This window comes from Acromyrmex echinatior, chromosome 5 (genome assembly GCF_024713525.1).
Source record: "Acromyrmex echinatior isolate Ae372 chromosome 5, ASM2471352v2, whole genome shotgun sequence".
NCBI classification, from domain to species: Eukaryota; Metazoa; Arthropoda; class Insecta; order Hymenoptera; family Formicidae; genus Acromyrmex; species Acromyrmex echinatior.
The window spans coordinates 15,871,790-15,889,635 of record NC_141856.1 but is presented as its reverse complement, the minus strand read 5'-3'; the positions used below and the strand labels follow the sequence as shown (position 1 = coordinate 15,889,635).

The following is a 17,846-nucleotide window of genomic DNA, read 5'->3' as shown; positions in this document are numbered from 1 at the left end:
GAAGTAAAAGTTTGTAATTTATAAGTATGAAACGTTAAAATAAATATTTGTTTTACTTTATTTTACTATATTTACATAGTGTTACAAGTCTAAGTTCCCAGTAATAAAAAAAATTCAATCCATTAAAATAGATTGAAGAACTATATTCTCTATTCAGAATTTTGAATTGGGCAATAAATTAATATACAATAATAAGGAAATAAATAAAAATTTAAATTTATTTATTAATTATTTATTAATACGGATATCCTGTCAATGGGATTATGTAGTAAAACGTTTGTTTATAGCGTGCTAATTTATGTATTAGAGAAAATGATTATTGGCATTTTACTCTAACAAAAGTAGTGACATATTGCCTCAAGACGCCATTTTATCTTAGGTTGTTCGCGTCGCATTAAGATGTAATTTGTAATTGGAACAGTATTATTAATAAACTCTACAAACATTTCGACTCTGGATTTAAGTTCTCTTAAATATGGAAGTCAAATATACTCACACGCAAAAAAATCATAACACTAAATTTTTGCACAAATTTTTAATATTTTCAAATAACAATAACTCAATGAAAAATCATTGTGGCGAAATGTTTAAAAAAATTTTTTAAAACTTGAAATCTCTACTTTTCAGATCGGTACTTTTAAAAAACGATTGTACTGAAATTATGTGAAGTTACACAAACATAAACGAAAATGCACAAATTCTCAAAATTTTTTACAAAATTTGTGCGCAATTTCTTTTACAACTGTTTTTTAAAGAACCGATTTGGAAAGTAGAGATTTCAAGCTTTAAAAAGCTTTTTTAAACATTTCTTTACGATGATTTTTCACTGAGTTATTGTTATTTGAAGATATTAAAAATTTGTGCAAAAATTTACTGTTCCGATTTTTTTGCATGTGAGTGTATATCAATTATCATATTATGTGTATCTATCATTTTATAAATATATTATGTACGCATTAACAACCGTGGAGGTTCTTATAGGCAATTTACTTGTATTTAATTTGTAAACTATTACGTTTATTAAAAAAATATGCATTAATTTAATGTTATATTACTTATATTTTTATTTAACAATCGTAAAAGTGTTATTTTTATTATAAATTTATTGTATTTTATTTGAAGTAAAATAAATAATTATTATACTCCTATTTTACATTATTATGACATGTCAAAGAATAAGTTTACAACCTAAATAATTTAATATTATATTAAGAAATAACTTATAATTTATCATAAAATCGTTGCTTCTTTTTTATAATACTTTATACTTAAAATACTTCTCGGGTAATACTTTTTATTTAAAAAGATAATTATCGCGATAAAATAATAATAACAGCATACTACTAACATTTTAAAAAACAGATCACAATAAATTTTTATAATAAATTTATAGCTTAGTAAAAGTATTTATTGTAAATGAATAATTGCAATGAATACTTTTATTATATTTTATTAAAATGTTTTAATTAAAATATCTTCATTGAAATTTATGCGTCTGTATTGGTGAAATATTATAATATAACAATATTAATATAATATAACAATTATTAATTTTAGAAAATTTTTTATAAAATTTAAAAATTTTAAAAATTTTCGAAAATTATATCGCATTTTTATATACAAATATCAATAAATAATAAAATAGATTCTTACACTAAAATATTGTAAATAATCTTAAAGATTTTCTAATTTATGAAAAGCAATGAGAAATAATAACGAAAAAACAATAGTTATATTTGACAAATAGTATATGTAAATGATTATAAATAATTGATCAGTTGCTGTTTCGTGCAATTATATGTTTATCATTGATATTTATAGCAAATAACAATGCGTTTTGAAATTAATGAACTACTAATGATCAGATGCATCGATGAAAGATAGCAGTTGTTTACACTATTTAGGGTCCGTTGTTCCATCTTCAGATAAACTACGAGATAATTTACCTACTGAATAAACAAAATAGTAAAAGAATAAGAGCATAAGAAAGTAAGAGAGTAAGACAGTGAAGTTTATCGGAAGATGGAATAACCTTTTACCTTTAATAAATAATATTATCTTTTTCACATTATTTAATATTTATTAAAATGATTTTAATTAATCATCTTCAATGCGCAAATTATCACTTGGTTGTCAGGAGCTTTACCGAAAGGTTTATATCCCTCGGGAGTCTCGTATTTATTCACTTGATATATCTGCATTGTTTCATAACCGAGTACGTCCGTACCAAGTTGCTGAAGTTTACATAAAAAATAAATCATGAATTTCGCAAAATTATGTATTATAATAAGTTTCTTTATTATTATTGGTATTATTAGCTAAGTTATTAAAGGATTATGTTCATCGTTTACCTGTGTGAGCGGACTAGTATTTGTGGTGAAAATTCCAATGTACTCTTTTTGTTTGGCGAATTGTAAACAGTATTCTTCCATGTGTTTCATTACAAGCACGTTTTCCGCGGGACTCAAATCAATGTTTGTCCCCATCATGGAAATGTGAATTATCTGACCTTTATTCTTTGGTAATTTGTCTCTGATCGGTCCTTCCACAGATTCGAGAAAATCAAAAATGATCATTAATTTAGATTTCAGTACTACTGCAGGTTCATCCCAAAGATCAAAGTTGAGAGCAACCCCGATTATTTTGCCACTCTGCGCCGACTTTATCACGAAACTAAGGTCTTTTTCTACATAAAATTCCCACATAATTTCCATTAATTCCCGATAATCACCTCTTGTTATATCTGGTATTAACCACTGTTCCAAATCGGCTTTTGAGTAAAAGCTCTCTGTGATTATTCTGCAAATTTAAATAAATGTCTTCTTAATTGTTTCAAGCATATATGATTGTTACGAACTTAAAATTGAACAACTTTTAAAATTTTGCACAACTTACTTGATCGTGTCCTCCTTATGGCAATCATTTAATGATTCAAAGACATATGGCTTCTGATCAATGGCTTCTTTCAGAGGCTCTTCATCGGATGACATGAGCTTCATCCGGTTTAATACATCGGCTAAATTTTTCGCCGTAATAAAATCCGTAATACCGATTTGATAACCTTGATCTCTTAATTTGGTCACAGTATAAATGGAATTCAAGGAATTTCCACCAAGCTCGTAAAAATTCGAGTGTAACGTTACCAACACTCGATCACTACGTCCGATTACAGATGCAATAGTCGGAAAGAGGATATGGGCTTTTGCAAGATCTTGACTTGGAACGCCGCTATAATCGCAATTCGTAGAAAAGTCGTCTTCTAGAATAAAATATTTGAGCTTAACCAATAAAACATAAATCTTTTGAATTAAAAAATGAATTATTCTTTCATTATTTGTAATTAAAAGAAATTGGATAATAATTAATTTATTTTGTATATTTGAATTATTTATCTATGAAAAAGTAGAGATTATAGATTAAAAATTGTTATTAAAATATCTTCTTATTTCTTCTGTTTTTAACCAAACATAATTGTTGCAAATCCAATATGCAGAATTAGTTACTCAGTAAGAAATAAAACATGAAAAAATAAAAATAAACTATTTTTTATTTTTTTTATATTTGTTACTTAATTAACTTATTTTATAGAAAAGATTAGAAAAGTTATTCTAATCTTAAATATATGTAGCATTTCATGTTAAAATTGAAAGGAAGACAATAAATATTCATAAACTGGTTTGCTTGATAGAATCATTGTAACTTAAAAATATCTACTTTTAAAAGATAAAAGTATTTGTAAGATAAAACAATTATTTGTAATTAAAATGTAACTATAATGAAATAATTAATATTTCATTTCACTTAATAGCTTAAAAAAATATCACGATATTTATATATGATATTTGACTTAACAAAACGATATAAAGTAATTATTTCGACATACCATTATTAAAATAAGATGATTCATATTTCTTTAACAATGTCTGTCGATCCGTTTTTCCATTGGTTAGAAGAGGTATGTGATCAACAATAAAAATTTGTGGTAACATATATGACGGAAGAGTCCTTTGAAGAAAATCTTCGATTTCCGAACTGGATAAATTTGTCCCATTCATGATGGTAACGAAAGCTACTAATGCCTAAACATTTAAAATTTATCTGTGTATTAATTTAACATTAGAAAATTAAGTTAACATTTTTAATAATATTTAATGTTAATATTTTTGTATTTTTAGTGACTTAAAGACGGTGTTTATAGAATATGTGTATATATGTTAATTGCCAACAAAGAAATATTTTTAAAAGTCATAAAACTGTATAATGAAATAGTTTATTAGACTAAATTGAATATTCAATTTATGAATTTATTTATCAATATTCAATTGGATAAGTTATGTCGGTTCTTTTAATGCTAGATTACGTGCTATTAAAATTATTGAAGATTGATTTTTTTATCTAAAGCGATTAAAAAGATAGACGTATTATTTAAATATCCTCTAAGATTGTTTAGATATTTAGAGAAAATTAAATTTAAAAGAATTATTGTTTACGAATTTTTTATCACAAGTACATTTCCGCACATATATTGTATTATATATTGAAATATTTACCTGTGATAGTTCACCAGGTTTGTGACAAAGAACCACGACTTTATCGATATTAGATATTCTGGCGACTACTTTTTCGACTTCCGTGAGATCGACACGGTGACCTCTAATCTTGATCTGCGAATCTACTCGTCCTTCATAAATTATCGACTCTTTAACAATTTTAGCGTAATCGCCCGTACGAAAGATTCTTGAATACTCTACAAACAAATCAGCACATTTTTATGTTATTCGTATGGATATCGAAATTGTAATTTTAAACTAACTAAAAAAATATCACGACGCTTTGATTATATTTTTGTCCATGAGAGAAATCGACATTATGAAAGGGACAATTTACAGTAAATTCTTCAAGTTCGAAAGACACGACATTCGATCTCCCTTTTGCGTTATTTTATTTTCTCACCTGGATCGATGGCGTAAGGATTGTCCAAAAATTTATGTGTATCTCGTTTGCGTATATAACCCACAGCAAGGTTTCTTCCAGCTACTATTAACTCTCCGACTTCTCCCTGGGGAACCAGTCGCATATCTTTGTTTACGAGATAAATTATGCAGTTGTCAATCGGTTTTCCTATAACAAAAGACATAGTAAACACATAGCATATAAATGTTGTTTAGTATTTATTAATATATTTATTAGTAATAATAATTCATTGAAACATATTTTTTTATAACTATTATTAGCTTAGAAAGTAATTAAATGCTTTATTATATTTTAGCAACAATTTTATTATTTTATTTTTTACAATACTGTTTTATTAAGCTTTGTTATTCTATTAAGCAGGAGATGTGTTCTTTAGTTAATAAATCATAACATATTTGCAATTAAGAATTATTCATACCGATTGGCACTTTCTTCATTCCTTGTAATTGTGCCCGTTTATTTAACAAATAATACGTAACGTCGCCCATGACTTCCGTGCTACCGTAGAAATTAGCTAATATCTTATCCTTATTGTCAAATGTGGCAAAAAATTGATCGGCCAGTGCGACCGATAAGGTTTCCCCAGAACAGATCCAGAGTTTCAAGCAACCGAGAACGTTGTTATTATTATCCTATACAAAGTAATAACAAATCGTATATTAAATGTAAAGTATTAGGCGGTGGAAATTCTTGTATAACAGTGTCTCAGGTGCCTTGAGTTGCAATAACAACATATAGAAATTATGTTTACGCTACATTTTAATATAAGATTTTATTGTAATATCAGATTGCATGAAAAAAGGTGGATTAAAAAGATAATGATAATGCCGTAAAAATTTTAATCCGCTTAGGGTAATTAGCACGATTTATTCTCTTTATTAATAGATAGCTCGATAGTTCAATAATTAAATATTTAATCAAATGTTTGTTATCTGTGTTGCGTAATTTTTGAGCGCAACTTTTACATTGATTTCTAGAAGAATTTCTCAGTTGCGAGATTTTCACGTTGATCTGGGAGTTATCGAATCGTAAACGCATTGATTTTTATTTATCTAAGTGTATTGCTTTTCATATAATAAACTTATCGACCATTTTCAAACTAATATTGAAATGTTAAAAGTACAAGGCTGTTTAAAATCTTCGCGAGTGTTAAAGGAAAAAGCTGCATCAGAATGTTTTATGCCTTATCATTAATTATATTTTATATACGGTGAATTATTATTATTATTATTGTTGTTATGAAATATTACAAACTACTCATTTTAATGGTCAGGGAAACTTCTTAACCTTTCATACGATGTTAAAATCAAGATTGAAAATCCGAAGAAATTTATGTAATAATTAGATAACAGGTTTGCCTATCTTGTAAAAGCGATCAATTACATGTGTAATACAGCTTTTCATACTTACTTGCAAATCTAAATACATGAGCAATGAACGCAGCAACGATGGCACAAGGACTAAACGTTGTATCTAAAACATAAATTTCTCTTTGTCACAAATTAAGTTATATTATTAATTTATATAAATCACACATAAATTATAAAAAATTGCAAAAGAATTTATACATTTTAAATTATTTTTATAGAGAAATTTTATGGAGTTCGAAGATCTATTCATTGAATTTATCTTCAAACTGTTGATGTAACATTTCTGTTAATTGCATTATATAAAATTATAATTTAAAAAATAAATTTGTATTATAATTATACACAATAAGTTAGTGAATTTTTACCTGATGCTTTTCTAAAAGTGGTATGAACTTTTCCGGATCTTTAGTTATGTTTTTCGGCACAATTACTAAGGTACGGCTTTGCAAAAGAGGTCCCCAAATTTCGGGAACACTATCGACGAAAGTAAGAGAAGTTTTGAATACACATCGTTCTTCATCGTCAGCATATGGAAATTCTCTCCATTGCCATTGTAGACGATTCAATAGAGTAGTATGAGGTATAAGCACACCTTTAAGAAGATAAATATGTATATTACAAATGACTATGCTTTTCCAGACTCTCGCTCTTTTTCAACTATAAGTTACATAATAGGTAATCGTTTAAAATTTTTTTTATATTTTTCTTTGTGTGATTGATAGTAATTATGGCTAATATCCTTTTATAATAAATGCGCTGTTTTTATTCGCCGTAGATAATATTGAAAATATGAGATCGCGACATTTTAAGAACATTTACAGATAGCGTTAATCATGGGCAGAGACTCCAGTATGGTTGGTATGGAGAACTCACTGAATGATTTAATGTATGGAATTTCATACACTGAATTTCATATCTGTATGATATTTGGTCGGGAAGAAATTTAAAAATTAAAAATTGTAATTTAGAAATTACAAACATTGCCACTGCATTGCTTGAAGGATTTAATGTAATTTTTACATGACAATCCCAAGATCAAAGATCTTATATCAGAATACTAAAATTTATTCGTGTTCTTTTAACGATTCCCAGATCAAAAGATTGTTTCGAAAGATTGTTTTCTTATTTAAGACATTTAAAAAGTTATCTTCGATCGACAATGAAACAAAAACGTTTAAATCATATTGTGACGCTATACATTTATTGAGAAATGGTCGGTAAGTTAAATATGGCAGAGCTTTAAAAAAAATAAAATTAGAGCAGTTACTTTTGCCATGTAGAAAAGATATATATGAGAAAATATATTTATTCCTCTCTCTTCTCTCCTCTCCCTCAATCTATTCTCGGAAACTCAATATACTGAAAAATTTTATTTCGCCTCTGGCGAAAATTAAAATAAATAAAAACGAGTATTACGCGTTAAATAATATATCTTAGCATTGTTACCTATTGTATAATTTGCACAAAATGCAGTATTACCTTTAGGAACTCCTGTGCTTCCAGAAGTATAGAGAACGATAGCAAGTTGATTCGAACCTTCCTTGGTTTGTAATGCATTTTCTTGTTCTTGTCTGGTATCTTTCAGAAGTTTTTCATACGTTACGATTAAAGCTCCCTCATAGATAGATAAATCCGCTGAAAGTGGAATCGTATTTTTACTTAATTGTTCTCACATTGAAGAAATAAGTACAAGCGGAAGAAATATTAAATCTATTATCTTCAATTATATCCAATCAAAATGAAACGTAAAAACTCAAGGTTTTTTCGCGTATATTTATAGTTAAAGGAATAATAAAATCTTCCGCGTTCTGCAAGTTATTTTTAAATTATTCATTATTCGCTTTCAAAGTAATGTCAAAGTAATCTTCTTGTTAGTAAGAAATAGATTTATGTATACACACGACCTCGTGCTAAGAACAATGTTATAATTGAGAATTATTATGTAGATATCTCACGCTTATTTTTAATTACATACATTCATTGTAGACTTAATTTAACGAAGAATGTAAAAGTTTGATAGAATCGACTTTGATGGAGATTTGTATGAAATTTTGTACAAATTGAAATCAATTATGTAAAATTATTATACAAACATTAAATAAAATGAAAATGTAATACACTTGATTAGATATTTTCGAAATCACAAAGTTTTATTAAAAAAATAAAAGTTAGAATTGAGATTTCAAATTCAGTTATTAAACTTTAGATAGAAACTTGAAAAAAAAGCAGTGAATTATTTTTTTGCTTATATTATATTACAGACAGTACTATGATTTACGATGAATCATTTATATAGAATTAATTATTATAAGATTTCTAATAACTTGAGATTAAAAATATTGCTGAAATTTGATTTTAATGAAGGTTACTTATAAAACATTGGTCTGCTTCACTTAAATAATTCTTCGTTTCTTTTAGGTAAATGCAGTAATAAAATTACATAAAAAATAAATTATGAAATAAAAATAAGATGTAGACTAATAGCTGAAAAATAGTATTAAAAAAATTATATAAAAATTTGTATCTAATTTAGACACCGAATAATAATGTTAAACTTTTTATATTTGTTTTGAAACATTTGCATTCTATAGAAACGAAAATTTACCTCCTTCCTCAATCAGTACTATTAATGGTTTCGCTTCCTCGAGAATGTGTTTCACTCTAGACATAGGAAATTCCGCGTCCAAAGGTAGATAAGCCATTCCTGCCTTTAGAATACTAAGTAATACAGTTGGAAGTCGATGCGACGGTTTCATACAAACAGCTATTAGAGACTGAGAAGTGGTTTCGAATTTTTCGTACTTTTGTAAAGCTCGTGCCAACTGATTGGTGATGTTATCCAATTCTTTAAAAGACAGCTTATATTCCTGTCCAGTGTCATCTGTATCGAGATTTCCAACAATGTTTAGATATATGTAGACTTTCTTTCGATACAATGTCCGCATTATTTAATATAACTGATTAATTAAGCTTCTACTATAATCATACTTTAGACTACTTTCTTGATGTACTTTTTATTATATTTTATATCGAGAAAAGTTTTCTTACCTTCATAATATATCGCAATTTGATTCGGATGGGATTTTGCTGCATGACTGAACAATTCGTGTACTAAATCTTTCTTCTGATTCCTTCCTGTGTGTTGACCTTGTAAGATTGATTGCTGCTGCAGAGTACCCATTTTTAGGCGTCCGAAGAAATTGTAATTTTTTTATTTGTATCAGCAAAGATCTAAAATTTAATTTACAATGAAAATTTTAATAGTTAATTATTTATTAATAATTCATAAACATAATGTCCTAAAAATTTACGAATTAAAATATAACAGCAAAAAAATATTCAGCGAAAAAAAGAATTAATTATAAAACATTTGCATTTGTCATTCCAAGTAATAGTTTTTGATAAAGGTTTAAAATTGTATAATTATAGATTATTGTTAAACGGTTATCTATCCTTGGATCACACTTCGACAGACAAGTATTAGTCATCACTTTACGCATTTATTATTAGATATTTAACTGTACATTGTGTGTGCGTAATATCCACGTAACATCGAATAATATTTATAGCGAATTAATCGATGCCGTTTTAATAAACAAATGTACGAATTAGATTAAATTTATAATTTACCAGAATTATATCTCTACTATGTTACTAATTTGTGTATCACAATATTAATAGAAGATATAAATAAAATATAATTAGTTGTAATCGGATGATATATACATACGTGTCATTATTTTGTTAAAATAATTCTCATTTTTTTAAATTTTATATATTTATTCTTTGATTTTCTTTAGTTTTTCATTAAATTAAAAAATTTATTGTATAAAAAATTGGAAAATATATTTTATGTTAAAATACCAATGTTATTGCGTAAACAATTTTTTTTATTGAAGCCCGATCGCACCAACTATTATTAAGTTATTTTAACTTTAAGCGAAACTTAAAAATTTATCTTTCTTTTTTTAAAGCCGATAGACAGAAAGGGAGAGAATTTTAAGCCTCGCTTAAAATTAAAGTATAACATTGGATCTTAAAGAATTAAATATTATAGATGTTTAAATTTTCATTTTAGTCCTCAACAACTGAACGATATTTTATATTGATTTTTATTATTTGCATTATTCATTTTTATTTCAAAATTTAAATTGTCAATCAATATAAATCTTTATATGACTAATAAATTTTTAGTATTATAAATTTTAAACATTTTGATTTTATCTCTATTTTTTTACAAATTTACTTTTATCTCTAATTTTTACAAATAAGTATTTTCAATGAAATTAAATTTATTTACTAATGTATAATAATAAAATATGTATATATATGTAGAAGTATTATCACAATAAATAAGAAGAAAAAATATATTACTTATATTGATAACATTGGTGAGAAAACATAAACTATTTGAAACTTACGTATACTATATATGTATATGATATACACATGTAACTTGCACTACTTCAAAGTCTTCGTACGACTAACTTTGTGCTTTACACTACAAGTCGAGCAAACCCATAGAATATGTCCATGAGCAAACTTACGGTTTAAATAACCGTACTTTAACTCGTCAAAATAATCATACTTGAAAATTATAGAAATATAAAAATATATTACTGTAAAGCAATGACAGGAATTATAAAATTAATTCAAGGTTAATGAGAGTCAAAGCAGACGAAAAGTACCTAATGATTCAATTATCAAACTTTAATTACTTTCCATTGCACAATGTCTTTTTTATTTTAAACGTTTCTTTCTTTGCTCTCTTTAGAGTTCTTCAGCAAAATTATATCTGATCCTAACTCATTTTCGTTGAGCGATTTGCCAAGAGTTAGTCACTATCAGTTCTCAACTACAGTGAGTTTTAATTTGCAAGATATAAAGTTAAAAACAATTCAAACTGAAAACCAAAAGTAACTCACCTCAAATGGAAAATCCAACATACCACGAAGCTTCGGTAATTTAAATTAACAAATAGTTGATATCTAATTTTTAATGTGTTAACTAGTCATATTAAAAGAGACTAAATACTTCCGATCGTATTGTCTATATAATCGGGTACGTCTAACGAATGATTTTTAACTGGGAAAGAACAAGCCGCAAAATAAAACAATTAAGTCTTACATCAAATACACAAATTTCAAATTACATGCCTTAACCATAATTAAAGTATAGAGTTATAAAGTATACATATAAGTATTAAAAGTATTCTAATAAAATAACAATTTACGTATATATATCATTTGTTTGCAACTATTAAAATTTTATTAATTTATCCTATTGATATTGTCATATATAAATTAATATAGTAGCTATATAATTCCGATAAATCACAGATTTGTTTTATTCGTTATGTTTGTTTATTAATCGCATCAACTAATTTGCAACAAATATAACATTCAACACACGGTATTATGTATAGTTACGTATACAATCCTTCGTCTAATGTCTGTAAAAGAATAAAGTGAACGGATCATTAACCACGCGACTCATGGACAGACAAGCGTGTTTTAATCGTAATCTATGATTAGCTAATTTTTAATAATATCAAAAATTACTGCTTGGAAACTCTTTTGTAGCTTATTTTTTCGAGAACTTTGTTGCTGCAATAATCTAATTCGCGAATTTTGCAACAGCCTGTATATCAATTCTGTAGAATGTGTGAATTTTTGTGCATTATTTTTTGAAGTTGATAATTTCATAAAGTTCAATTAATCACTTTACATATAGGTTGTTCAAAAATTCGTGAATTATAGCAAGAAAGTTTTCGAAAAATTAAGTAGAAAAAGTTATTTGTAAATTTATATTTTAAGCAATAGCTTCTAATGGTTTAAATATGGGCAATTACAATTTAGATTACGTTTGGATGATCATCTATGAGTATTAGTGAACGCGCTGAAGTGCTCATCAATGATCACTAATATTACCACATGCACCATTCATGAATATGTACTAAACATATATCTTGAAAACTAACGTGGTTATAATTTTAAAACATATAAAAAGAAGAACATAAAAAACCACAGTACAAGTTATAGTTTGTGATATTTAATTATTATTATATTAATTAAAACATTAAACGTTTCGGCCACAATCTGGCCATCTTCAGTAATTCAATTCTTTAATATTTTTAAAACGCAGAGTTACATCTAGTTGACATTAAATTCAACAGTCGGGTGTTGTAATTAAATAAACATGTTCTTTTCTATGTGAAGATGCTTCATACAATAATGTTACAACGCCAATTGTCATATCACGAAAAGTATAAAACAAGAATTTCCAGATTCTAATTTAAATAAAATTGTATATCATTAATATCTTCTCTCGGAATATAAAAAAATAGAATCGTTACCTGTTTTACAGCGAAAAAACTAAACGATGAATCTCAAGTACCTCTTTTGCACAATTTTATCGTGACATTATGTGTTGTTATTTGTCATATCATGTATTTTACCACTATTTATATATCTGAGTCAAAAGTTTAGAAAGTTCTAGAATTATTTATTAAAAGAAAGAGAGATCCTTCTTAAGAAGAGGAAGATAAACATCAGGCAAACTTCCGTGTCACTTTGCTTATTGATACCTCTTGTTTATCTTTTTATATGTTTTATATGTATCATTTCCGAAATTCTTCTTTTCATTAACGATTGTTCTGTATCTAAAATTCTTATATTATCCTAATCTAATTCATGTATCTCATTCAAACGGTGACGTGAAACCACTGAAATTTCGGAAGAAGGTTTTTTTATGTCAGCCTTATGTTCTTTTATCCGAGTTTTTAATTTTCTTTTAGTTTGGCTAACATAGGACGATTCACAGTGTGTTTAAACAATTGATTTTATAAACTACTCCACATTGGTCATCCTTAGACAAAGAATCCTTTCCTGTCTTAATAAATGTATTCATTTTATTCATGGGTTTATAAGCTATATTAAAACCATGAACATGTGAAAGTTTTTTGAATTTTTCAGATACTTTGCCCAAGTATCGTGAAAAATTTTTTTGAAGTAACGTTAGAATCACATTCATTATTAATTTCTTCGCGATTTTGACAAATTAGTTCTATTTTCCAATGTTTTTATTCTATTTTTTATTGTTGAAAATATGAACTTTAAAGGATAACCATTACTTAAAAGCGTGTGAATTAATTCAGAGATGTTTTTTTCATGAAATTTAGGATGGGTCAAAAATAGAATTCTATCAAATTGCCCAATAATTACTCTCTTTTTGTGCTAACGGATGATTCGAAAAATAGTTCAAGTATCTCCCAGAATTGGTAGGGTTTTTTTATAAATATCGAAGATGATATTTCCTTCTTGTCTCATTAATTTAACATCTAGAAAATTTATGCCGTTTTCATCGCCAAAGTCAACAGTAAATTTAAGCCTTTCATGATATGAGTTAAACAATTCTAAAACTCCTTCAACCTTTTCTTTATGTACAGCTAACACAATGTCATCCACATAACGAAAATAAAAAGATGAAATAATATTATTCGTGGTAATAATTTCTTGTTCTAAATCTTGTAAAACTATGTTCGCCAGTATAGGGGACAAAGGAGAATCCATTGGCATGTCAAAAATTTGTTTAAATATTTTTTTATCAAAATTAAAAAATGTGGAATTAATTATAATCATAATTGCTTTGATAAACTCATGTAAAGGAATCGAAGTCTTATTCTCAATAAAATTCCATCTACGTTCAATGCTTTTTGATACTAATTCAGTCGGAATTTCGTACTTAAACAATTGCAAATAATTCGTTCAAATTACTAACGAATCTAATTTTAGATCTGAATGGATACTGTAATAATTATTGTAATAATTCTTCAGAGTAATAATGCAATAGTAATCATGATAATTTTCTTTTAAAAATTCTTTTCTCAATTATTATTATGAGAAATATTAACAATATCCATTTGAGTTTTTCTAATTAATAAAACATTTCCATTACGAATAATTAATTATTGATCCTATATAGAATATATATTAATCGAATAATTAACATTTCCATTAATAGTTTAGTAAAAACGATTACAACAGTAGCAATTAAGGCATTTACAATACAAGCGTTATTAATATATTTATGACAAAGAGACATAGTTTGCGTTCTTGAAATATATGGCTGTGTATAAGTGCAGCAAGGCGCGCTATAGAAAATTCTAAGATAGAACGACGTTTCTTTACACGTGGAAATACACGATTCTTTACACGTGGAAATATATCACAATAGTGTCGACGGAAGGAAAAAGGCATCATCGGAATTCTCGCCTTGAATCGATAAAAGGAAAAAGAAATTCACATATAGAGGAAGGTTATACACGTACATGTCAAAGCCTGTATAATATTAACATCGCACTTATAATTTATTCAATTCAATGCTATTAATATGCAAACATTATTGGAAAATAAAGAAAAAAGAGCGAACTATTTAATCCTAATATATAACGGCATGCCATTATTGAAATTTGAAATATGATTTTAATAAAATTTATAATTTAATTTACTCTTTTTATGATAATTTTTTATGATAACTAAATTGTGATAATAAATTATTGTGATATTAATAATTGTGATATTAAACTTATTATCTCATGAGCATTTTAATGATAATAATTGTTAGCGTTAATTTTTGTAATTTGTAATTTTTTAGTAATTTATAATAATTTTAAATCAAAAATAATTTTCTTAATATTTGACAAGATTAATTTTCTGACTTGCATTAATTTTTTAATTTTTTACGAGTATTATCTATCATTCCAACGGAATTCCTATCATTCCTTTGCGGATTTTTAAATATTTTGTATAATAAAGTAAGTCAAATATAACAACCGGAATCGATATAACATAAGTGCTTAATATAGTGTATAGCAATGTCGAAATTTGTTAATGTGAACACGGATTGCTTAAACGCGTTTCTCGCTCTAATAATTGTCACAATTTAAATAATGTTTGCGTAATATCTGGAAATATATGGAATATATAGCTAAAATGAATTTCTAATTACTTGTATTGTTACAATATCGTATTATGGCAATAAAAGTTTTAATTCTTTATTAGTTCACCGTATAATTTGTTAGTACTAAAAACAGTTTCCATGATTCACACTTTGTTCATCGTGTCGACACTCACCTTATCACTTTGTTCTGTTTGACTTTCTATTTGTTTTCGACAATTCAATTTCAGGCAGAGTTAACACTTTTACTTCGTTGCTCGCACTGCCAACGACTGTCGAAATACAACAATTCTGATTCCCTTTCACTCGTATATATACTTCGTTTTTCTTGTCTTTTGACCGAACACTCGACTCTACTCAGTAGTTTCTTTCTAAAAGCACGCACTTCTCGTTAATTTTTTCTGCTCCTCTTATTGTCTCTCCTGGTTTTCTTTTTTCTGTAGATGATTTTTTTCCGGTTATACCGGTTATTTTCTAACTCTTCTTCTTCGTGGCGCGATAATCAGACAACTTGGCGACGCGATTTTTGTACCTAACGCGATCTTAATGTTTGGTCATCAGCGGGCTGGTTACTAAGAGAGAATGTCTTCTCCGGTTGATATGGCTAGTACTCTTATATAGAACCGACTACGGATTCTGAATTGTCCCTCATACCGCCACCACTATTATTATCTTTACTATTCTGCGCCACTCTATCCGTTGTCTGCCCCCCCCCCCCCCGTCAACATCTTCTGGGATATCCGTGCGAGCAGGATTTAATATTTTTTCCCACATTTTATGTGTAACTTCCGAAGAGAATCAGAAAATTTTGTTCATAATTTTGCTCAGTTTTAAGATTAATTTTTTTAGTTCATGGTATGTACGATTAAATTTTTTTCTTTTCAACGTAAAAGTTATATCTAATTTATATAGTTTTTATTATTTGAAATATATAATCTTTACTATATGAAACTTGATATTAATTATTTACTCACATGATGACCTCACAGCACATTAATGATCTGTTTACAAAAGTTCGAAGTCTCGGTTCGTATGTAATTTAAATCCGTATAATTTGAATCTATTTATAATAAAATTTCCATCATAAATTATACGCTAATTATACAATCTAACTATATTTTGTAAGATAATTATGAAATAATTAATGTACATACGTGTGTACATGATATCAATATTGTGATGCCAATGGAAAAATATATGATTGAGAAATAGGACTGAAATAGGTACAAGATATATGAAACATTGAATTAATTATGAGTAACGCTCGTGACATATCTAATTTCTCAGTTAAGAAGAGTGTGTAGAAGAATGCATGGAACTTCCAGACTGAAAAGTAACACGCATGACGTTTCTAGTTTGTCGTCTAAGCGTGCATAGAAGAATGCGTGGAAGTTCCAAGTTGAAAGGTATAATGGGAAGTTCCCAACGCGTAGGTGATCTCTTTCGCCGAAATATCTTTTCCTCCTAAGTTTCTTCTACATCGAAGAATTACTAGAATATATGGGATGTACGGAAATGATTAAACGACTGAATATTGTAATAAAAAAATAATTAATATATTACATATTTTTACATGAGAACTACGAGTATTTAAAAATAAAAAATATATTATTTAAGACATTTTATTATCTTTTATTGAAAACAAACGATAAAACGTTTGTTTTCTTTTTTCAGTTATTTACAGTTTAACAAAAGAAACAGAATAAACATTTAAACGTAAACTCTCAATACTTTTATTTGCATAGCAACAGATCTTTTCTGTTATAATCCTTAAATTATAATTTACTCCTATAATATATTTATATAAATAAAATATTTTATTTATTATTTACCATTATTCTTTAAAAATTAGCTTTTTCATGTAATATTGATCGCAATAGAGAAGTATTGTAACATATAACTTCTTAAAGACATAAATTCATTTGATATTATACTCATTTGTGCATAATAAAAAGTAACAAGTTATTTTAATTTTTGTTAATATCATGATTTCATAATTAGGCCTTTATTCCGCTCATCCCCTCAATTGCAAACGCAATCTTTCTTAGGAAGCAAGAGAGGAAAAGCTCGTGTAATATCGCAAACAGTAATTAAAATATTACATCAGTTTTTGCATGTCTGCATTCACTGCAGCATTATTGGTCAAGTTCGTAAACTCGTGCTAATGTGATGAAAAGAGGAGAATTCAAGATAATGAGATAACATTCATTTTCCTATTGCATCGCAATCTTCCTATTGCTACAATAGATGCAATCAATACGAATTTTCATAATGCCAGAGAAAATGAAACTTAATATTGTTTCTTAACAATAAAGATATATGTACGACTTTATAATCGTAATATAGAGATTCTAAATTTAGATGACATTTTTTATTATACTTAAAAATTCTTTACGTCTTCTCATCTGCGTAAATAAATTTCTACTGTTCATAGTTTTTATTTTAAGACCGTTTTAAATAATGTTTTAAGATGCTACAGTGATTAGCTTATGAAATCTCTCTTAAAACTTTTTTAATACTACTTTTTTAATATATAAGAACCTA

The 17,846-nt window shown here is 26.9% G+C and overlaps 2 protein-coding genes across 8 annotated transcripts in view; one reads left to right on the top strand and one right to left on the bottom strand.

Moving 5' to 3' along the window:
* The window catches only part of ETHR (ecdysis triggering hormone receptor), a 94,402-nt gene that overhangs the window by 3,853 nt on the left and 72,703 nt on the right, over positions 1–17,846 (top strand). The gene's annotated exons all lie outside the window — the stretch shown is intronic.
* e (nonribosomal peptide synthetase ebony) lies at positions 197–15,967 on the bottom strand. 4 transcript variants are annotated; one of them, XM_011059230.2, is made up of 14 exons: positions 15,479–15,967; positions 9,393–9,575; positions 8,950–9,225; positions 7,824–7,979; positions 6,710–6,936; positions 6,385–6,447; positions 5,393–5,606; positions 4,954–5,121; positions 4,551–4,747; positions 3,884–4,079; positions 2,896–3,259; positions 2,732–2,799; positions 2,352–2,542; positions 197–2,234 (listed from the first exon to the last, which is right to left on the bottom strand). In XM_011059230.2, the coding sequence occupies exons 2-14, from the start codon at positions 9,523–9,525 to the stop codon at positions 2,094–2,096; spliced, it is 2,394 nt and encodes a 797-aa protein (XP_011057532.1). In that variant the 5' UTR covers positions 9,526–9,575; positions 15,479–15,967; the 3' UTR covers positions 197–2,093. The 4 variants fall into 4 exon arrangements, with proteins under 4 accessions (XP_011057532.1, XP_011057531.1, XP_087262870.1 ...); XM_011059229.2 differs by having other exon boundaries at positions 2,352–2,799; positions 15,479–15,966; XM_087406744.1 differs by having other exon boundaries at positions 2,352–2,799; positions 2,896–3,256; positions 15,479–15,966.